General features: G+C 27.7%; 2 protein-coding genes across 13 annotated transcripts in view; one reads left to right on the forward strand and one right to left on the reverse strand.

Moving 5' to 3' along the window:
* LOC108001348 (atlastin) overlaps positions 1-10,096 on the reverse strand; it is a 34,970-nt gene extending 24,874 nt beyond the window's left edge. For 4 of the 7 annotated variants that reach the window (XM_062075770.1, XM_062075767.1, XM_062075763.1 and 1 more), the window contains exons 1-2: positions 9,948-10,096; positions 9,106-9,208 (exon numbers count right to left, since the gene is read on the reverse strand). In XM_062075770.1, coding sequence (XP_061931754.1) covers positions 9,106-9,160 — 55 coding nt within the window. In that variant the 5' untranslated portion in view covers positions 9,161-9,208; positions 9,948-10,096. Of the gene's footprint in view, positions 1-5,844; positions 6,197-9,105; positions 9,209-9,947 lie in introns of those variants that run through there. The other 3 variants (XM_062075768.1, XM_062075760.1, XM_062075761.1) reach the window with 2 other exon arrangements.
* Positions 10,097-11,052: 956 nt separating this feature from the next.
* Positions 11,053-25,602, forward strand: part of LOC108001347 (histone-lysine N-methyltransferase 2D) — a 681,552-nt gene continuing 667,002 nt past the window's right edge. For 5 of the 6 annotated variants that reach the window (XM_062075744.1, XM_062075753.1, XM_062075747.1 and 2 more), the window contains exon 1: positions 11,053-11,194. The gene's annotated coding sequence lies outside the window, so the exon portion shown is untranslated. The remainder of the gene's footprint in view (positions 11,195-25,602) is intronic. The other variant, XM_062075746.1, reaches the window with a different exon arrangement.

Raw genomic sequence — 25,602 nt, forward strand, 5'->3', positions numbered from 1 at the left:
AATAATAAGCAATAATAATTTTGTCCCTATTTTCTATTTTTATAATGATTGTGTGTCACACCGTCATGAATATTTACTTGTTCTGTCGTAAAAACAAGTTACAAACTGGAAAAATACAGAATTAGAATTGATATTGTCCATGATAGATATTATGTTGGCGAACGAAATTATAATTTTCGAACAAACTATATAGTTGGCATGACTTTACGAACGGACATTAATGATTGCCTAGATAGTCGTCGATGTTTTAAAGATTTTATGTGGAATAAAACGTGGAAATAAAAAAAGGAAAAAAAAAAAAAAGAAATCAAGCGTCAAGCATTATCGTTTTCCTTTCTCACGTATTGATCGATCGAACAAATGATCGATTTGTTCACGATTTGTTTACACATCATATAGTAACAGGTTAATGCATAGCAAAGCGAAGTGAAATGTATCAGTTATGCATAGTCATACATGGGAAAGTGGATGAATAATGGTATGTAAAAGCAAAATACAAACAGAAATAAGAAAAAAAAAGAAATGAAGTCAAAAGTTTTCGTTTGATCGCTTTGCGTAAAATAACATTGATAAAGAATTATATCGTTTGTATTAAATTACGAGAGAGAAATATATACGTGAAAATATAAATACAAATGATAATGATAATTATCAATCTGTGAAGAGAAAAAAAGAGAAAGAAAAAAAAAGGAAAAGTTAATTTGATAATTCTTTGACTTTTCAAATGATATGTTATACTGTATGTTTATAAATACAAATCGTTCTTATCTTTTTATCATTTTTTTTAAAAACAAATATATATCTACGATGTGCATGACGATGCAATAGATGATGTAAACAAAAAATTTAGATTATTAAAGAGAAAATAAATATTTGTATAAAATGAGGAAAAAAAGATGTTCAAACGATGTTTACTTTAAAATAAATAGATATTAATTTTCTTAAAGAAATAGAGGATAAGAATTTTCTTAAAAAAGAAAAAGATTCTCAAAAGATTTTTTTATGCTTAAATCATGAAAAAAATTTTTGAAAAAAAAAATGATGTAATAAAATATTTTATATCGAAATCATTAAATTTTAATGAATATTTATGTTTGATTACAGTATTGTCCACATTTTAAACGATTTGAACTTTGAATTGTTATTCTTCATTATCGATTTTTATACCTAATCATGATGTGACGTCAATATGTATGATCGAGATAGAAAAAAGCAAATGAGATTCGAATATAATTCAATCGAAAACACTACTTGAGAAGATATTCATTGAAGAATATTTTTCAGTTTTATAAAAGTGAAAATAAAACGAAGAAATTTTACGTCAAAATTTTAATCGTTTAATTTAACTATCCACATTGAATTATTTAATTTAAATTTTCATTTTATATATCTTTTCTCTATTTTATGAAATGCAAGTTAAAAAATAAGAAAAAATAATTTTATTTTTTTAAAATAAATGCAAATCGAATTATATTTACCTTATACTTGAATGTTAATAAATTTCAATGCTTTCACATTTTTAAACACACGAAAAAGAATTGCAATTCAAGAATAGACCAACATATATATATATATATATATCAGTATGATCTATCAATGAACTTTTATTATCACGAAATAAAAACACACACTAAATACATGTACATATACACAAACTCGTTGTACACAAATTTATATTTCGGAGCGTGAATTCTATTTCAATTATACTTCCAAATAAGCTTCATAAACTTCATAAATTATTCTCAGAATTCCGTGCAAACACGCGATATTTTTCAAAAATTTACGGTTCGAAGATATCAGGCGAGGTCACATATCTAAACTATCAGGTAACACAAGGTAGCGGGTAATTATAACATAGAAGGAAACACGTACCACTTAACCAGACAGCAACATCAAAAAAAAAGAAAAAAAGAAAAAAAAAACTGATGCGTTCTCCTTTCTAAAAACACGTGCGTCTTGCCCGTTCGTAATACTTCATTATTCACGATATCCCGTTTTCGATTGTTTCGCTCGCGTTTCCGCAGCCGATTTACGATCCACGAGCGAACAGAAAGAATTGCAACAGACGCGCCAACATCATTGGACTATCTCTACAGGACACGGCTGCTGTAAAACCACAGAGTTAACGATCGAATTCGCGGTGTAAGAAGTTACGACGTGCTTTCACGGCGAGATATTTATTTAAGAAACCATCCTTTTCCTTCGTATCAGTGCTTTCCAAATATCTCGCGACCCCCTTTACGATAGTTAAGTACTTAACTTGCGACATTCCCTTCGTATTTGCATAAAATGGCGTCTTTAATAAAAAGCGGTAGAGAAAACATTGAAAATTAAAAATGTAATTTTAATACTTCATTAACTTTTTTTTTGCGGTAATTATTTTTATATTTGGATTATATTATTCAAATATTATATTCTCCGTTAAATCATTGAAATAATGTTAAAATAATATCCTTTGTCCGAACTTTCTTCACCTTGATTCTTTCGATAGGTAGGATATTTCGTATGCGAAACGAAATTTATTATAAATATTTATTATAAATTGAGGATCTAAATATTAAGAATAAAGAAAAATATATATATTGTTTTATGAAAATTATATTACTAATAACTGAATATTGTATATATTAGGATTTAATTTAATTTAACTTAATTTTATTTAATTGTAATTTTGAATCGTCGTGCCGTGACATTCGTTCGTAGAGTTAATATGTATGTAAGAATTATTATAAAAAAATATAGCAGATACTATTTATTATTCTGTTTTAAAATAAAATTTTTACGTGTATTATAAACCTTTTTTTAAAATCTCTATCATTCCGTTTATCAAAAATCATTTACAACTAATATTTTTGTAATATATTATTCTCACTAAAAGCAAAATTTACAAAATTTTTAGAATGTACTGTTGCAATATAAAATGATGACTAGACTGTATGATATTTATGCATTTATGCAAAATTTAAATATATATAAAATGCAATATACAAACTCTACAGAATGCATGATGTGCAAAAAAAAAGCACAAAACGTTAAACGTTATAACGTGCATTATGATATATTAAAGAATAAAGAAAATCTCTATTTAAACTCCATTTCTTTAATTTTATTTAAAATGTTCATAAAAATTTTATTTTACATAAATATCCACTGTCTAATGATGACAATTTAAGCGAGACAAAGATGTTACAATATATTATTACGACATACGCCTTATATGAAAAGATCTTTTTAGACTTACTCAATTTTGTTTTATGTTTTCATGTAAAACAAGCTGTACTCAGTTATATCACGAAATAAAAGACATCCTGTATGACATCCATAATACATTGTGCTCCATTGCGTGATGCCGCACGAACACAAATATTTTATGATAAACGAGGTTTACAGTGGAAAAAAAGTACAAATTTAATGATGGATGAACAAGAAGAAGGAATAACGGGATAAGATGAGCGAAGAAATGAGTTCAATCATATTCCAGGCAACGATTCACAATTATCATATCTTCTTCAATCACCTGGACTATTCTTAATCTCTCTAGAGGGGGATTTTATTTTCTACGTACATACGTATGGCCAAGTTGTAACTGTGATTCTCCTAAAGTTTATGCAACTGTGTTTGATTATGATATGAGTTTTGCAAGAAGCAGAGGGATTATCCGCCGCTTTTACAGACGGATCCCTTGGTGGCAGCGCTTCTTCCAGTCCCCATTGGGGAAATTGAGGTTAACAATATAGCCAAGAAACTGGTTAACAGTGGTTTAGAACTTAAGAACTTTTCTTACGTGCTAAGAAATTATTTCGAGAAATGTGAACAATGTTTATTAGTATATAATACTATGGCGTATAATTAGGAATACAAATTCTACTGTCCATTTTTGCATGGATAATGATACAGAAGGCTATAATTTAAAGGAATTTGATGAAGAAAGCAAAGTGAAAGCCATACAACGAACATAATTCAACGATAACACGATGAATTCATTGATCTTGTTTTTGTAATTGTATGTAGTTATCATAGAAATATATGTAGCGATCATAGAAATTAGAAAGTTACAGATTAACGTGTCAATTTTACTATCACGATAAATGATTATAAGAAAATGTTGAAAAGATGAAAAAATAATTTTTTTCTTAATAAAAATAAACGATTAAGATAAAAACTCTAATAATATGTATCCTTTTTTTCTTTTTCTATCCAATTTCTAATCTTCAATATCATTGAATAGTTCCAACATTTTAATACTTAATAACAACAATTTAATACATTTTAATAATTTTCTTTTATTTCAATTTGAAAATAGCAAAAATATTGGATAAAGTCAATCAGTATTCGAATATTAATAGGACGAATGATTTCATATTTTTAAGATTCTCAAGTGTTACAAGGCATAAAATTAAATATTTTTGCAAATTTAATAAATCAAGATCTAGATTTGAAGTAACACAGATTTTGAAATATTCTAATTTATTCTTCAGAATCTACTAATCAATTTTCTATATTTTCACAAAATCTTTTTCTGAACTAATAATCTCAACGAGTAACGTAACTGTTATTGCCTTTATCTAATGGTTTTAAAAAATGTTTGGTACACGAAAAGCATAGAAAAATGAAATTTTAACATCTTTTCTATTAAGTATAAATTTATTGCAACATAAAAATCCTAAAAATCTTTTTAATTTAAAACGAACATTGAACAAATGTTGAATGTATCCTTTGCAGGAAAAAAAAAAGATTGGATCTAATGCAATAAATGCAGACATATGATTATTAATTATTAATATATCAAGTTTATTGTGTTGAGTATAAAACTATAAGAATATTTATATAATTAAAAATTAATTATTTTTAATTATAAATTATGTAAGTTATATATATATTTATATTTTTGACTATTTACAAATAAAAACTATATTTCTTCTAAAATTATTAGAAAAATATGTTTTTTATTCATTTATAATGAATTAGAAAGCTCTTTATTTTAAAAGAGAAATTTCATTTAAATTTTAATTATAATTTACAATTTAAATTAATTATATATTTTAACAAATTTTGAATATTTTTCGATTTCGTAATCTTTAATAAGAATTTCTTATAAATTTTAATGTACTGAATACATTTTTTTTATAATTATTCTCCAGAATTCTCAGTTTGAAAAAATTAATTTAAAAAAAAATTCATTTAAATTTAATAAATATTTTGTAATTTTATACTAAATTCAATTATTCTTGATATGAAATGATTGTGAGGACTTTTGAACAAAATAATATAACTAGTTATTAAATTATAAATATTTAAATAATAATTAAGATTAAAAGATATCCAAAACGGATCCATTTTTGCTGATATTCATCATCAATTTATTTCAAAAACTAAAGATTTAGAAATTTAATTATATCTTTTAATAAACTTTTTTCCTTAAAAAAAAAAAACATCAAAAGAAGTTATAAAATCATTTTTGTTTTCGATAAAAGCAAAATCGCATTTGGCAAAACGCGATGGCGATACTCAATGATGCCGGTCATGCTGCTTGTAGCACAGCAAATTAAAACTATGACGAAGAATTAGTCATTATTGAATATCATTGCCATTAGCACACGTACATTGTTGAACTATTTCTCTTCTATATTGAAAACAAAAAATTATGTTATAGCTTCATTTTAACGCTTTTTTTAAATAAAAAGATCTGTTATGTTTGTTCAAAAACCATATCTGATATATGAAACATTTTTTGATATAATAAATATTTTAAAATGATTCATATTTTATTATTCCACTATTCAATAACCAATTAAACTATGTTGCGTAATATGAAAAGGTCAAGTCAAATAGTTTTCAACTTACTATACAATGTGTTGTTCAGTGTTGTAACCGAAGGATAGATCATCGCGTGCGATTGCCCTTACGTTGCGTTTAACTGCGGCCTCGGACTAACTCAATTTCGCCTTTATCGCGAGGCACATAAGAAAAATATAGCCAATTGAAGAATGCCGTAGCGATCTTGCGGTTAAAGTTACGAGAGTTAGATGCGAGATCGTGTGAAACGTTGCAGAGTTTTGCGAGTCATGCGTTTCTCGTCTTACGTATCGAGAACAATAGAGGTTCGCACTTTTATTTTATAGCGCGAATGTGCGTCGCTGTTCGAAATAGTGGACGACATTATCCCGGCCGCATAAAAATCTTTTATAGACTCGTCGCAATTCCACTGAGACAGACGTTCAATCGTTTACGGGGGGATTCGAGAAATGAGAGAAGGGAGAGGGACGAATAAAGTGTTTTTTTTTTTTTTTTTAGAGAAATTGCGTTGGTTGCCTATCTTCGAACTCGTTCGAGTGAATCAATGCGAATTTAATCAACGACCTCTACAGAAATATATACGAACGATATACGAAGCGATTGATCTATCGTGATGCGGAGTGTATGTGTATTTTTGTCATGTATTGGTCTTGTGAAAAAAACTGAGTATTAATCTCATTGAATTAATTTCTTATTTGTTTTATCTAAACTCGTATTTTCTTTATCGATGAGATATATATCATTGTGTTATAAAAAATGCTTTAATCTTATATTAATATATTTGCTCTTGCTTTCAAAGTGTAAATTAATAATACTTATTAAAATATATGATAAAATAATGATATTATTACATTATCTATACTTTAAGACACGATATTTGTTATAATGAATTAGGTAGATTATTTTCATGAAGGATATTTATATAAAGAATTCATTACATTCAATATGTAATATCAATTTTATCACAATAATTGTATTAATCGCACAAAAGATTTGTTACTAATTTATCATTTATATGACCCAGTTCATAAAATGCATTACTATTGAAAAGAAATACCGTGTACTATCTAAAGGACCTGTTTTCATTGGACGCGTAAATCTATCGATAGAATTCAATAAAACACGCACTGTATCGAGGCTGAATAGGTATGCCAATACACAGCTCTCACTTCCAATCCTGAATATCGAGGCTCTGCATAACGCAATTGCTTTCGAACTCTGGTCTGCTTGTTTCCACCTGTTTCATTGTAGCAGATTTCATTTAACGCGAAATAATGTTATAGCTCTCTCTCGTACAACGTATCACCGCTCTTGGCTATTCTTCCCTGCTTGTGTAAAGGGATAACGTTTTTCCCAAACTTTATAGCGGATATAATAGACAGCCAAGTATTATCACGTATTTATACAGATCGTACTCGATGAAACGTAAGCATGATTTTATGGACAAATATAACGCGCGAAACGCATGCGAAGAAATTAAAAAAAAAAATTCTTTCGAGTATTTATATTTATAAAAAATAAAGAAATTTTTTATAGAACGTGTCATGAAAATGTTTGTAAATAATTTATATAGTGTTTAATTGTAAATATTCGGATGGAATTAAATTAAATATATTAAATATATTGAACAATAAGAACAATAATGTAGATAAAATAAATATTGAATGACTTGTGCTCGAATTTACATTGTTTTACATAGCACATATTATATAAACCGGTAAGGTTACTGTCTTTGACATTATTTCATCGCATATTTTGCATTCAAATATATAATTCAACATATTTCTTGATACTATAAAATAAATGCGCAATAAATGAGAGTAAACATTAAAAGATAAAAAATGAGTAAATAACAATCAAACATTTATGGATTAAAATTGAAAAAAAATTTTTGTGAAATTTAAATTTTGTTTGAAAATGTAACTTCAATATATAATATTTAATATAATATTTAAAAGACGATAAATTCATTATATTAAAAATATAATGAAATGTATTAAATTGGAAAATATATAATATAAATTCAAATTTATGATACTATATTATAATAATCTAATTTTTAAATTTATAGTTAGTGTTTGAAATTATTTATTGATATGAAAAAAAATGATTTAAATGATTTTAAAGAAAATAATTTTTAATTTTTCTTTAAAATTTTATCCTGTTGGGCATGTATATTTTATCATAATTATTAAAAATTATGTCATAATTGAGGTTTCATTACTGTATTTCGTTCCAATTATATATCTTTTTCGAATAAATAATGCATATATATTCTATTTTAATTACTTGAAATCTGATATCTAACATTGAAAACAACAATAAATATATTGATAATTTTTAAATATAATGGAATATGTGTTCATAGTAATAAAATAAATTTTAAATATCAATAGAATAAAAAAGAAAAATAAATATTAATTTATATTACATACAATTCCTTAATCATTACTACATTTCTTATCATAATATAATATATATATCTGATTTTTGACTTTACACAAATAATATTTTAGAATTCAGTAATAAATTAAATATATAACAGTAAATAACATTGTTGATAATAAATAATAAAAAGCAAGGACAAATATGCTATTATAAGTGCGATTTGAAATTCCCTCGTTTTAAGAAATATAGTTGAAAACTTTTCCTGAAGACGGCAGCACATACGTACCATGCTTTGAGACTACGTCATCCTTTGACAGAATATCACGTTACTATACGTAATTATGAATTCATAACAGACAATTACACTATTTAGAGTTTGTTATGTTACTTATAGAGAAACTAGAATGTCATATATTTCTGACAAAAAATATCTGTGATGCGTACTTTAACCTCTATGGTCGTGAACATTACTTAGCACTTTTATTAAAGATTGCACTCTTTTAGAACATATACTGTCTCAATATAATAATTATGAAGCAATATATTCATTAGAAATACGTACACTTTATAATTCATGAAATTAGAAACACATAATTTATAACAATAATTTACGTTGATTCATACTGCACTTTTTACACATTATGTTATTAATTTAATTTATAGCAATTTCCCACTTAATAAGAATATAATTGAATTATTAAAAAACGTTAACACACTTTTTATATTGCTGAAAATGTTCTTAAACTGTTGACAAAATGTCAAAAAAAAGCACAAGGTATAACGGAGAGCGGTTACAGCTGGCATATGAACTCCTGAGCACATTTTAGCGATTATAAAGAATATTTTATAGTATCGTTACTATTTCCCGTGCTTTTCTTTTTATATTGTTATAAAATATTGAAAAATAATAGCAGTACTTACCCACATACGAACTGCTGTAATTGCCACTCTGTTTACTCTCCTGAATATCCGCCATATTGGGATAGGGATGACGCCACTTCCGTAACTGCGCGCAACTGTTTCACTACGTAGGTTAAAACGAACTTCGTTGCTAACTTTTACTTGCTCGTGACAATCACGCGATATATTTGATAGTGAGACGTTTATTGAATGTAAATGCAAAGAATAATATTAATGAAAGTGAATAGATTGTTGTGAAAAGAACGGTAATATTTTCCCAGGAATACTTTTACTCTCATTAAAGCGAAATAATAATTATAAATTTAAAATTTAAATAGATAATCAATGAGTTCAGATACATATCTAAGAATAAATTTAATTTATATTCTTTTAATTTATTTCTTTATTGAAATTTATTATGATATAAACAATCAATATTATTATTTTTATAAGAAATTTTGCATTTCTATTTCAATCTTTATTAATTACAGTCAATTCTTGAAATTTAAATATTCGAATTAAATTTGAAAACCAAATCAATCACATATAAAAATTAAAAGATATTAAATTTTCAAAATGAAATATTTCGAAATGAATTTTATCTTAGCAATATTTAAAATAATTATTTATAAATTATAATATAAAATAAAACTACATATAATTGTAATAATTTGTAATTTAATAACATTTTAATTTTTTACTGATTTTTATAATATAAAGAATATTTTATTAAATTCTCTCTGAAAAAAATAATTGTCCCAAGAAAAGACTTATTTATTTAATTTTCTATAAAATAAAATAACAAAAAAGAAACAACGAAAAAAATATATACATTAAAAATGAATGTTAAATTTTGCATTTACCAGTTTCAAGACACGTAACCGTCCTTTATCCATCTGATTCGCGGTTTCGGCGAAGCGCGGCACTACTTTCGCCGGTGGATGTGATTTGATCCCGGCGGTTGCGCGGTCGCAGATTCCCTATGGTGGAATGTGGATGCTGTGCGCGGTGGTTTGTTTCGTACGTGAATTCAGATTCGTTTCGTCAGTGATAAAGCGTTCAGACCTGTCAAGCGAATCGTCCTTATAAGCTGGTAGCTGTTTCGTCTGATAATGTTGCTTGACAGAACGTACGTGCACATTGACAATTACGCGCCAACCAGCGTACAGTGGTCGAGTACGGGCTAGTAAACAAATGACACAACGGCGGCTGAGAGGGAGGAGAGAGGAAAGGAGGGAAACGAAACATTACCATATCGTTCCAGCGCGAAATAGTAGCGCAACATTGTGCCTTTCGATTCGCGTTGTTCGATTTCTTCGGTCATTAAGGGAACGCCAACCCATGCGTTTTTCAGCTGGTTAACACGCATGGAATGTGCCCATGCATTGTCGTCGTGACGTCAAATGTCATGAGCCTTTTGCCAAGTGTCGTATATCAGCTGTGTGCCAGCTGCATATTCAGTCTGTCAACTTTGTTTTCGTTTCTTTTAATGTTGAATTTGTTGCCGCCTGAAAAGTGTTAATACACATATATATAGGCCTATAACAAATCATTGAAATTGTGCGCGAATTCGAAATTATTTTTGTGTAAGAACGTTCAAAAACATATTTATGCGGGTAATATTGCATTTCGTATACGTTGAAACGCGAGTGAAACTTTTATATTAAAGTCTTTTAAATCAAAGTGGTCGAAGGCAATTACATTTGCATATGTATACGCATACATACATAACAGTATTCTCGTGTGCCGGCTAGCGGGCCATTTAAATCTTAACAAATCTTGATTTCTTTTTCGCATCGTTCCAGTTTCATTTGACTGCCCTTCACATTTCATTCATTCTTTTTAACAAAACGGACTTTATTTCATTTCAAATGTTCGTAACGTGTAATTGCTTCTATATTGGTCATAATTATGAGAACGTGATTGTGAAGTTTGATCGTGATTTATGGTGAGACATTCAATTGTTTTTCTTCCGTGCTGTTTTTGCTTTTTGTGCCGGCTTTTTTATGCTTTAAGGTTAAAAAATTATGTAACATCAAAGGACTATTAAATTTGCCTGGCTCGGAATGTGGGATTTGTTTGGAGTTTTTGATGATACACATTTAACTTGGTGAGTAATTTTAATATATAATATTTGTTTCGATACTTTATCAGTGCTCTATCAAGATTTTTATATTTATATCGTTCTATGATTTTTTAAAAAATTTTTTTTTATTTTTAAATGTTGAACACGAATATTGCATTTGTTTTTGGCGAAAATTAAATAAACTCACAAAAATTATAAGAAAAAACTATGAAACAATGAATAATGCAGATTTTATATATTTTATATGATCTTTAAATAAGTCTACATTTAATTTTTTCATTCATTATACTCTTGATTTTCCGTTAAATAAATTTTTTAAATGTATTTCATGATTTAAAAAGCTGTGTAATTTTAATTTCTAAATCTTATCTTTGGTATTAAATGATTCGTAAGATCAGAATGATTGACTATTCTATGCGTATATCTATTCTTAGAAAAGGCATTATATGCTTTTCACGTATGTGATGTGTATTTCTATCCTCAACAACATGTTCTTTAACGATAGTAATCAATGTATCTGCATCTCGTAAATTTTCTGGACAAAAATTTTTTAAATTATTTTCCTTCAATTTGTCTTCCGCGACTTTTTTATAAAAATTATTTTGGAATTTTTCCGGAATTACTAATTTTTCCTTGAAATTTTTGGCATAATAAGATAATCATCCATAATCACATTTTGATTACAAATAGTTCAATCATTTAATTATTTCTCGTTTTCATTACTACTAGATTCTAATTAAAGTAGATACTTATCAATTTTCCGTGTGAAAAAACTATATAATACTAAATATCTTTATATAATATCGAACATTTTTGATGCTTTTATATTTTAAAATCTTTTAATAATTACATTTACTTACATTTATTTACATTTCTTTTTATTCATATATCGAAAAACTTGAAGCAGTATTGAAACTTTTTTCTATTATTTTTATATTTGATTTTGAATTAAATTTGGTAAATTAAATTTTAAAATATTGATGAAAATATTGATTAATATTATTGTATTAATCAATATTATATTTATTAAGAGAAAAAAAAAGAATTTGGACATTGCGTAAATTCTTTAAATATTGATATCATTATAATTTCAATAAATGTTTTTCGGTTCAAAATTGTTTTTATTTATAAGCAAAATTTCTTAGAATAGTAATAATATTTTATTATAAATATCTTAATAAAAATTTAAACTATAATTATATATATATTATTTAAAATTATGCGATATCAAAAATATATGATATCAAAAAATCATATATCATATATATCATATATCATATATCATATATCATTGAAATCATAATTATGTACAAATAAATTAAAAACAAATTCCATATTATTTTTAATAAATTTTTTGACAATGTGACACTTCCAACAAATACAGACATAATTCATATTTAATATTCATATTTAACTCATCGGAATAATATTATAAAATGTTATAGTATGATATGTTATGTGACATCATTTTTTTTTAAAAGTTTAGCAGAACTTTAGTAAAGTTTAGCCTTTATTTCAATCTTGAAATTAAATTTATGTTAATTGTAAGTTATGTTGTATATTAATGTTGTATAGAAATCAAAGATTATCAAATTTTGTATTAGAATTTTTTTTATAATAATCGATATTTTATATTCAATTTATTGATAAATTTTAAAATAGTATCTATTCCTATTATGAATAATAACATATAATATATTGAAAATAATAACGAAAATAAATTAATAATTTTATTCAAAATGAAAAATATAATAAACTTGGTTAGAGAGATAAAATATGTTATTATTCAAATCAATTATTTATACATGAATTTGTTTTATGAAAATATTACATTCGTAATAATAATAAATATATTTGTTCATAATAAATATATTTTGTCTTATATATTTTGTTATATGTATATATTGGATATGTAACATTTTGGTGTGATATCTTCATGTTTGCTTGAGTAACCATGAAATTTAAAATGATTTAATTTTCACGTCAAGTTATGTCACGTTTCACAATATTAATGACATTTCATAATTATCGATTAATTAATTTTTCCGCATATGATGTCAGTATGAAATGAATAATCAAAAAAAAGTACTTACTGTACATTATATAAAGTCATTGAAAAAGATGACTTGGTTTTAAATCATTATATTATTTTCTTTCTCTTTATTTTTCAAAAAATTCTTTTTATAATTCGTATAATTGCATAATATTGCATAACATATATAATTATATTAATTTTGATGATATATGAAAAAGAAAAAATAAATTTCTTTCGTTTTTTCTTTTTCAACACTATACACAAATAACATATCATTTTATTAAATAAAAATAATAAAACTTTATTAATTAAAATAATTATTAGGGATCAAAAACGTACTAGATGTTTCACTCTCAATTGATATCGTTAAATTTTAGATTAAATAAATTACAAGTTACAAATATTATTAAAAAGTTATAATTAATTCTTTTTAATATAAAATTTTAAAATCATAAAAATTGTATAGAACAAAACTTGAAAATTTAAAATATAACTTATCATTTATTGTTAATTAAGAAATTATTGTAAGAGGAAGTTCCAGTCAAGAATTTACACCAATAATAATTCTTAAAAAACAATTTGCAGATCAGTATTTTTTGTAAAAATTTTTCAAAGCATTCGCGATGAATGTAATCTTTGAACGATTTGTAGCGATATTTAATAATTAATAATAACGCGGATATAAATTTAAAAGACGGCAAGTTCGGTCAGTAAGGTCAAATTGGACGTGCAAAATATCGGTTCAGCTCGAAATCAGCGACCAGTAATTATCTTTCCGCTTAATTACGCTTTGTGTTTTTTCGGGAGCAACGGCGGCGGATTTTCTTTTTCTTCCTACAAAACTCGGAAAAGGAATTCTCGCTGTGTGTCTCGTTTTTCAACGGCACGGCCCTTTCACTTACAGGCTCATCAATCTCCCGCTAGTTTTTTCCAACGTGTCAGTGTTACCTATGGGAGCGCGTATGCAGTCACGAACCCTCATCACGGTTTCTCTTTTCCTTTTCTTCCTCAAGCTTTCCGGTTCTGTTGCGCAACATTTTATTATCATATCTCGTGCACGCAGCATCGAGGAAACTCGGAAAAGAGCAACGCGTGTCTAACTTTTTTTCGTGTATAATTGTAACTATGTTTTGATTTGAGAAGTGTGTTTTACCCGGAATAAGTGGTTAGTATCAATGGATGATTGTTTGAAAAGTGGAAGTGGGAAAGTGGTTTAATTGGTTTATTTATGTATTTAAATAGGATAGATAATCCGTGTTACTATACCATAAGTTTAGATTTTTACTTCGATTTCTATACAAACAATTGTTAAAATTTAATAGAACGAAATTGATCAGGTATCTTACGCAAAAATTAATGTATGTTGTTTCTCCGATTGAGTAAAAAAATATTGTCAATAAAAATTTAATTTCGAATAATTTAATAAACATCACATGTAATATGATTTTCTCTTACGATAGGATTCACTTATTTCTTTTTTTTTTTTTTTATTTATGATTAAGTATGCGCTTAATTTTAATTTATCGCACCATTATGTGATTAATTTTAAAAATTAGTAATAATAATGGTTGTAAAAAATTTTCAAATTGAACTTATCTTTTCCGGTAATTCCATATCTCAATAAATATAATTAGATAAATATAATTGGTGTCACGAAGTTTAATTATACATGATAATAATAAAATATTAAAGTAATGATATATTATTATATATAATATATAATCGCATATAAAATTTACGATTTTTTATAAAATGAATCTTACATAAGTAGATTTTATAAGACTTTTATATTCAATATATGTATATGTATAATTACATCAATCCATATATGTATAAATTTACATATTGTGATTAATCGAAAATCAATTATTCTACGTCTTAATTAAATAACAGACATTTTATTTATTTTTATGTAATCAATCAATCTTTTTTCTTATTTATCGACATTTGATTACCTTCAAATACGTAGATAGTTATATAATATACATATAAAATCAGGTATTCTTGAACTGTTGACTCACGTTTCATCATAAATTGTAACCTATTTCACGTTCGATAACTACAATAAATTGTAACGTTTAAGAATATTTTGCAATATTCATAAAATGCATTAATAATATCATACATATGCACAGTATCTTATGATCAATATATCCAGTTATATTTTAATCAATTAGCCATCAATTCTATTTACAATTAAAATGAGTGAAAAAAATAATAATTATTATTTCGAACAGTTTTCATATCTTTATGAAATATTAAGTTTATTAAGTTTTGTATTTGACAATATATATATATATATATATAGTATCAAAAGAACGAATTCATTTTAGAGATCGATAATTTCCGCTCGATACCTGTTTAATTAGCGTTATTTCAAAACGAACGTGAACGTGAAAACTTTTTACAAGAGGGATCGCTCGTTTGATTTCACTTCATGAAGTTTCTATAAGCGATTTCAACGGGGTGGTCCAACGGTGTGACAACTATATTGAATAGGCAAACCGAAAGCCGGACCGGTCCGATTGTACGTACCTAGGAGAGTTTATATTTGCACGAACCTATGTAAATGCAAATGCGAATATTCTGTAATTTCTGGCCAGTTATCGTCTCCTCTGGCTCGAATTTAATTGCATTATCAGGTCTGTTACAAAACGCGTTTATATCGATGTCGTGTCATTTTGTTACGGACAAACATTATTTTTTTTTAATTTTAATACCGGCAGAAGGAGATGTAATCATAGACTGAGCGATAATAATACCGTTTCACCGTGAAAATATATTAATGCGTTCAACAAACCGTGTTCCATACACTTATTCATGCAGTCGTTTCGATACATTAACTCTTTGCAGTTCATCTACCTCACACGGCCGTCCTATGTTCGATTTATTTCAAAGATAATTTGTTTCGAAGCTGCAATAATGCTGGATGTAAATTATAATAGCATCGTGCAATTAAATCTAGCAATTGCTTCGAAGTGTAGTTTTAGTTATTGAATTGGGATCGTTCGAAATTTTCCATTTTTTGGATAACCTTCAAAGATTAGGAGATGCATATCGAGTATTTTTGTCTTTGAAATTCGAAACAATGTAACAAATATATTACGTGGACGTATCGATTGGTTTATAGTGATGATATGTGGATTTTATTAGAGCGTAGAAATGTAAAAATTAATGATAAAATAGGTAACATCTATTAAATTTTTTGTTTTCAATTATTACTAGATTACTAAATTATTACTAGATTATTACTAGAAGACGAGAAATTTATTTAAAATTATGTGGATATATAAATATGAATATTGAATTTTAATGAGATTTGTTAAACGCATAATAAAAATATTGATATAAATCTTATTGATTGTTATGAATAATTTGTATAATTTTATTATACTTGCAAAAAATATCGTAAAAATACAAAAATATAAATTTTACTCTATATCTACAAAGCTTTTTCAATCAATGAGTTAAAAGAAATTGAAAGAAAATTGTATATTTTTAAATTCTAGAAATAATAATTTTTATGGATTTTATAATAAAATAATAAGTATATCTTAAAAAATTATTTGATCGTACTTGATAATTTAATTCGAAAGATAATTACTTCTAATTTAAAATAACTGATATAAATAACAATATAATATTAATCGATGTTACGGAAAAAATTAAAAACTGAATGAAAAATCTTTGTAAGATGCAAATTAATTGTGTCTCCGATATTACAATATTTCCATTTTGTGATTTCAAATTAAAATAGGGACACTTTTATACACTCTATGCATTAAAAATAATCAAATATTTTTTTTATTACAGTTAACATGTGTAACTGTGCAAAGAATCTCTAGAATCGTTTGAATAGAATAGCATTGTGCTTTAGACCACCCACTGGTAAACTTTACGACCCCGCAATAATCTATCGTGTCATAAGATTCTCTCATGATAGACAGGCTAAAGTACACTCTTGCAGTTTCGATAATACTTTTCTCTTATTTGTATGGAACGTTCGGGATATCGCGTTTGATTTAGAGTTAACATTTACGCGTCTTCAACAATCGTCTTCTATGCGTTCGAACAAAAGCACCAGGCTCATCGATCAGAGCCACAGCTGACTTTAAGAAGCTTTCTATGCCTTCGTACTCTCTATTGTTCCGCGGCTACTATCTTATTTCGAACATGCATTTGCAATCTGCTTTTCGTATCGCATGAAAACGGTTTACCAATTTTTCTCCCCTCGTGTTCCTCGTAAAACAGGTTGTTCCGTTCGATACAATCGCGGTTGATTCCTTCCTGCGAGTTATCCAGTTAGGCGGCCTCAAAGAGAGGGTTATCGTTGATCTCCCTTTCTTATCTCAAATAATAGAAAACACGTTTGCATGTTTCGAGATTTTTTACATTTTTACACGATCGTTCCGTTTTGAATCGGTACTTTGATCAAATTTTAAATATCGAATATGAAGATTTTATCTTTTATCTTTCGAATATGTAAGAGAGTGGATAAAATGAAGTGCTTAGTTTTGGATTATAATTGATTGAAAAAAAGAAAAGGCAAAAGTAATATTTATTTCGTGTAAGAATCTCGAGAGAGACCTTTATAAGAATCTTTAAGAGAATGAAAATTAAAAAAAAATATTTAGAGAGGAAAATAAATACGATTTTCCGATGATATTAATTATTTATTAAAATGAAAACTATTAACAATTTTTGTAAAATAAGAATATATATTTCTAAAAAAGAATGTTAAACAAAAATTTATTTAAAAACTTATTATTTTCTGTAATTTGATGATTTACATTAAGTTAAATCTTTAATAATAATCTGGAAGACGTTGATAGCTGATTAGATAGATTTCTACTTTCAATAAGCTTGAATAAATTTTAATCTAAAAATTGTTTCGAAAAAATGTTTATATTAATAACTTTTTAACAAATAACCAGCAAATAAAATCACTATTCAAATACTATTCAAATAATAATCTTCAATAAAAAATTATCAATATAATAAGATATCTTTTGGTAAATAATTAAAAATAATTATAAATAAAAATATATTGTAATATATGTAATTCAGAGATAAGTAGATCATTTTTTTTTAGTGTTTATGAATAAAAATCACAAATATGTAAATATAAATTAAATTTTTTCGTAAGATTCATTTATCAATAAAAAAAAATTTCATGACTTTAAACCTTAATTCTTTTTTTAACTATCATTCTAACAGCTTAAATATTTGATTTCAAGTAAAATTTCCGAATGAAATCATTTTTCTAAGAATACATGGATCAGATATTAATGTTGACCTTTCTTGTCTATGGGGAGATAAATATACACTGGATTATATTTATAAATTCACGGAACTGAATTACACACATCCGTGTATGTTTCAACGGCTAGCACGCGAATCTTCAATAGAAGAAGAAATTTGAATTATTATTATGATCGTGTTTTCTGTCCATTAATAGAATTCCTTATTTTTCATCTCTTTCTTTTCTCTTTTAACTATCGCGTGAATTTACAAATTTATTACTAATTCACTTATAGATAATTAACAATCTACATTCAGTTTAACCCTCTGTTCCATTCCGTTCCTAATTGAGGATTTTAATTTCAAAATGTTTTAAAAAATAAGAATTCTGTTAGAATTTATTTCACGACCATTTTTAACTAGACATAAACAGTCATACGTATATTTTTTTCAACTCGTCATAAAAATTCATGCAATATAGAGGGTTAAATTTAATTTTTATTATACTTATTTATTTCATACGTATATTCCAAACTAATACATCAGAATTCTATCAATCAGCGAATGAACAACGAATTTCGAATACTGTGCCATACAACTAAATAATTAACTAAATAAGCGTGATTAGCGTTCGATTTTTCATCTATTCCTATTCTATCGTTAATAATTTCCCATGTACAAATACATTCGATGTATCGCGACAACGATACAAACAATAGTATCTGTGTTGATTATCAAGTGGACACCTTTGTCCCCGGAGATATCCTTTGTTTCGATGTGTATCTTCACCAGGGGAACATCATGACGAGAGGGTGGAAAACAGTGGAGCAGGAGGTAGGGCGTTCACGCTTTACTGGCGGTAGCGTTGAAGTAATTGCAATTAAAATTTGTTTCGTGAAATTGGTTATCCACATCCCACGTCCCTGTCTTCTCCGCTGTCCATCAATTCGAGGCTTTTAGCACGCACTTGTTTTCTATTTATTACTCTCTTCTGGTAGATCGAAAATCGCAATTAGTAGCTCGTTCGCGCGACTCATTTTCCGCCTCTCTCCTCCTTTTCCTTCTCTCTCTCTCTCTCTATCTGTCTACCTCTCTCTCTTTTTTTTCAACAGCTGTAATTAACAACGCGCCGTTGATAATTGTGCGTCCATTGTCTCGTTGCGTCGCAGGGTCGATTTAAAACATTCACGAGCGGGGAAGGAACACATTTTATACAGTCCGCGGCGCGCTTTCATTCCATTTCGATCCCGTTTTTCCTCGAACGGAGACCCTTTTAATTGAAATGTAAATTGTTCGATTGTACCGCCGCGAAATATCGGTTGGTTTTAACGAAGCATCGGGCCAACGCGTAGAAATGAAATTTCACCGGCGCGCGATCCTCGAATGGAACGAAAATAACACGGGCGAAACTTTCTGATCGGTGACGTTCGGTCGCCTTTTAACCTGGCGACACTTGTTTCGGTGGAAATTCACCGTTTTTTTTTCACCCCCTTCTGCCCCTTTTTCTCCTGACGACGGTTTTTTTCGCTTTGACGATCGACCGTGAGGGATTCGACGGGCACATTTTAGCACGATGTACTTTATTTAATTCTTTGATCGCGGGAATTGGAGCATTTTCTGCATATTCAACAGGCTTTATATACAGATGGACGTACGGTTAATTAGTTAGGAATTAAAAGAGGAAAATACACAGTAAATATATATACATTGGTCCAATATTAGACAGTTCAGTGGCACAGTTTCGATCGGTAAAGGATATTTGAATTAATTAATATGAATATATGCAATTGGAACGTTCAAAGTTAACGGAACTGATTATTTGAAGTAATTAAATATTGACGACGGATATTAATCTATAGATTTCTTTTCTAGATATATTGCTCGTTGTATCTGACACGTGAAATATCATTTTATTTTTTAATGCAATTTTGCTTCAAGATAAAATCGATGAAACGCAAATATGAAACTATTAATCACGGTTAAAAATGTGTATAATCCATTATTTCTTGTAAAGAAAAATTCGGTTGCAGGAGATTACCTGTTTCGTTGACTTATCACTTTAACTTTTTCATTCCCACGATAATCGTGCGATGATATAACGCAGTGTAAGCATATGTTACTCTTATCATTCGAGTTATATAAATGTTTTACCTTATTTTATAAAAACATAATAGATTATATCTAGGACAAGTTATTTTTCAGACAGAAAAATCAGACTCGAAATCGATATTTTTGATATTTTTTTATGCTTCATATACAATTTGAAGTATCTTTTACAACAGTATAATAGAGCATTAAAACTCGAATATTTTATGATTTAATATTTTCACTATTTCATATCATTTTACATTCTTAATTAAAAAATTCTTGAGGATTCGTTTTATCCTCTCGAGATGATATTCGATTCATCGATAAAAAAATTGTTCCATATATATATATTATTATTAATTTTGATAACTTAACAGTCGAATTCGTATAAGTATAAAGTAAAATTTCCTCCAAGTCTGCACGAAAGAACGTCACAAGTGTATCCACCGTTAACAAAAAGATTGAAAGAAACGAGTAACGTGAATTCGACTCGATGAAAAGCATCGTAGAGGGAAAACGTGAGCCGTGCATTGATTATTGCCAATATTTCCCGTACGACCGGTCATTAATAACGTTTCTGTTATTAATGAACGAACTGCGGAGCGGCGTGGCGCGTTATGAGTTCGATAATGGGCCACGCGGGACGTTTGACGCGTAATTGTAAACTCGATCGGAAAGGTTCGTCGGCGGCGATTCGCGTCACGCTTCTTTATACCTTATGCCACGACGGTTGTTGAGCTTTCGCGGCATTAAATAATCAAAACCGAATTCGAAGCGCAGTGGCGCGCATTGGACCGCAGTTTTCCCCCATTTGAAATTCAATGCTATCTGTTCAGTGGTTGTCGCGAGACCGGTTTACCTACGCTCGATATTTATCGTGCCTTTCGGGAATTTCTGGAATATTTCGGAAATATCTATGTCTGCGAGTTGACAAAGGAAGATGAACGTGAATTTGGAAAATTTCGGTGTAGAGGAAAGATATACCAGAGGGAATATACGTGGGAAAATTATTATTATACGGCATCGAGCGCGATCTTTTGGATGCTTCGAATGAATATGTGATCAGTCGCAAAGATATTACAAAAATTTAATTTTTTTTTAGTTTTTCACAATTTTTTTTTTTTATTTTCAATGAAACTTTGTGATAATGGATTATGTATGATGATAATACTTTTTTTTTTAGCGGAATATCGCTTTAAGAAGATGAAATCAACGCTGAAAATTTCAGTATTTGTTCTTTTAAATATAATTTCGTAGCGAAATAAAACAAAATTTTAAATGATAAAAATTTCAGTAAAATCAAAATTTTTGAATAAGAATTGAATTTATTTATAATGTGAGATACTGATTATACGTAATTGTTATTATATAATTGTACGTAAATTATTGAATAAATACGAATAATCATTAATAATTCATAGAAATTAAGAAACGTTTGAAAATGTTTTGCATAAAATAAATCTTAGAATGCATCGAAATTATCATTTCATTTCAAAATAATATTATTTCCTTTTTATTTATAAATTGATTTAAACATATTAAAAATAAAAATATTCTCACAGAAAGGCATTGCAAACGTCTTCGACAGGTTCAGATTGAAATCTATGTGTAGCGTATATATTTATTATTTAAAACTACGATTAATAATTTTCTAATTTTTATAAACGATAATTATAATACGCACATATACATATCTGTTTAATATTTTTATGTATATTTTATTTTTAAAATACTGGACCAATTCAACGAAAGGTCGTTATAAATTGTAATAAAACGTTGCAATTCGTGCTATCGCCTTCGTAAGAATAGTAAATTTCTCAGGGGCGTAATAACAACGGAAAGTGGTCGCCTTGGGGGGCGATTAATGTCCTCGCTATGAAAAATGGTCAATATTCTTTTTTCCCTTTAGTCGTGTACACTGTGACACAAAGTATTTTTTTCCACTTAATATTTACATTTTTATCAGTATAACTTGTTCCTTATCGATGTAAAACAGATTGAAATTTTTTTTAATTTACTAAGTGATTTAACCTTTTGTAATTAAGTGATAATTATTTCAATAAATAGCAATAATGGTAATGCTAATTTCTAATTTGAATAATATTTTCCTTTAATAAGATTCTAAATATTGTAAAATATAATTCGAATAGATAAATAAATATACTTTAGATAATAATTCAGCTCGAATTTATTTGTTTGTTATTAACGAGAAAATTTTTAAAAGATAAAAACAAAGATATAAGTAACGCGTAATTAAGCATTATTAACCAAAACTTATTTATATGCAATATAGTTTCTTATAGCATTAAAAATAAAAATTTTAAATAATGATATAAATCCATGAAAAAAATCGATATTATTAAAAAAAATTTTTTCAGTCATCATCTACGATTTCATGAATTAAAAACGGAAAAATAAAAAATTTTGAATTTTATCTTGAATAAGATAACAGATATCTTATATCTATATAATATCTATATAATAATATATATAGATATATAAGATATCTGTTATCTACAAATGAGCAAAAATGATTTTATGTAAAAATAAATTGGAAAAAGAGAAAAATATTTATTTTTTTAAAACTTCATTCTTGATCGATCAAAAATGATCAAATAATTGAAAATTTGGTTAATTTCTCAGATACGAATTATTGGCAAAAGATTATGTACATCTAACATATATCTCTGAAAAAAGAAAATGAAAAATTTGATTTTTGCTTAATTCCGATTCCGTTAAGAATAAATTTTGTTCTACATTTTTGATTTATTTTTAGAATAAATTTTCTACTAATAATTTATTCGTTTTTAGAATTAGAAATTAATAACATTTTCTTGCATTTGACGAGTTTTCAAACTTTTCTAAAATGAAATTTCAATCAAAAAAAACATTTTTTTTTTCGACTTGTATTTACATATAAAATTCACTAAAATAACAATAAAAATAATTTATATTTCCCAAATTAAAGTTTCATTTTCCAAATTTTTTTTTCAACATATCGTTTTGAAATAAGCGCGATTAAAGCTAGCATACACGATCGACGTATGATAAATTCCACGTAGAAGAGCACGACGCGTAGCACGTAACAAGGAAATTTATAAGGATTCACGGGGATCGGCGTAAACCTTGAAAATTCTATTTATTCCGCGAATTTTCGGGACGAATATGGGACGAACGCGCTCGCTATGAGATAAATTTACGATCCTTTTTAGGCATCAAATCTGGCGTGTCGGCAAAGTTTGGCTCGCAGCCAGTTCAGGGGTCTCGAGTGCGGCCAAATACACGTACAGATGTGCCCACCTATACCCGAGGAACACGTGAAGCCACGGGTATTATCAGATATTTAATTTGAGTTTCGCGCCGTTATATATCACTCGGTGTTGATGGAACGGCTTGTTCTCTTGATTTCCGTTTTTGCACCCGTGTCGACCCGTGATTTACCGTAATTTCTATTAAAGATCCCCTGGAACGCGTACCAATTATTCCTTCCCCTCTTTCCACTCTTCGTACCTTCTCCGCCATTCTCTTCCTCCTCCTCCTCCTCCTCCTCTCTCTCTCTCCCTCCCTCCTCCCCCTCCCGCGGCTCTTGTTTCCTCGATGCAATCCCTTTTTTTCGCGTCAACTTTCGTGCCAACGATGTCGCGCGCCTACTTTTACATTCTCCGACGACGATTACCAACATCCATCGTCATGGCGAGGAAAGGAAACGAAAGAGGCAGAGAGAAAAAAAAAGAGGCCGAGACGGCGGTGAGAAACATTATATCGCCGTCCCGTAGAATTTTCAATTTTCTTGAAAGCTCCGTAAAGCTTAAACGCATCCTTCGCGAGTGAATACGTTTCACGTCTTCTCTCGTACCCGGATTTTTCCTTACGAAGCGTGAAAAACCGTGTTACGCTACGTGTTAGGGACTGAAACCGGACTATTTCCCCCCGATCCCCGAGGAAACGTATCCTCCGTATGGCGAGGCGCGTTTTGTTTACCGAAACGCGGCTACTGCCGATGGTCACCGGATCGTCCCCGTTCTATGCAATTTTGGCGAGCAAACAAGTTTGACGAGAATAACATAACGAGGAATGTATAAGTAATCGTACGTTCTTCCTTTCAAAGGGAATTATACGGGTCTTTTTTTTCCCCCTTTTTCGGCTTGTTTAAGTTGTTTCAATTATCAGATGATATCGTAATTTTGCTGGAGAAGTACCGTTATGATATTTTTACGTCATTTGTGATCCACGATTATTTTCGTTACGAATATAACTATTGATTTTTCATCAAATTTTTAAAGTTATAAAATTTTATAAATAAAATGTTTAATATATATATATATGCTTGTGAAATTCATATTTTTCACTTCAATATTCGATTTGAAGCCTTTACAACATTTGCAAGTAGTTTAGTTTGCAATTTTTCAATTTGAGTTTATTTATTATTTAGTTTATTTATATTTGAGTGTATTGAGAATTAAGTATATTAACTTATGAATATCGACTTTAATATTAATTCTATCTTTTATTAAGTATTTTTTTAATTTAAAAAATTTTTATTTCTCGGTAAGATGAAAAATTTTCATTTTCTATTTATCTAGTATAAACATGTTGTTAAATAATTTGTTAAATAATTGATAAAGCATGTTATATATGTTACATCATTTAACGTTTTTATCATGAATCTGAAAATCACAAGGGAACTAACTTACCAACAGGCGATCATAATATCATCTTTCTTTTTATTAGAAAAGATTCATAAGTACATTAATATATTTTAAATTATATTTTCAATTATATTACAATTTACAATCTACTTGTAATTTTATTTATAGTATAATTTACAATTATAATATAACAACATATATTATAATATAACGTAATTTTAAATATCTTAAATTGAAATATTTTCAATCATATATTATTATATTAGAACAATGTTAGACAATTTAAGAAGGAATCACACGTACATTCATGCAAAAAAATTTCTTCTCGATTAAGAAAATCATTAAAATTATCTTGCGCTAAATAATAATTAATTTTTCCTGAATCGCTCACTAAAATTTAACCGAATGCAAAACAGTCT

Source organism: Apis cerana, linkage group LG5 (assembly GCF_029169275.1).
Source record: "Apis cerana isolate GH-2021 linkage group LG5, AcerK_1.0, whole genome shotgun sequence".
Classification (NCBI taxonomy): domain Eukaryota; kingdom Metazoa; phylum Arthropoda; class Insecta; order Hymenoptera; family Apidae; genus Apis; species Apis cerana.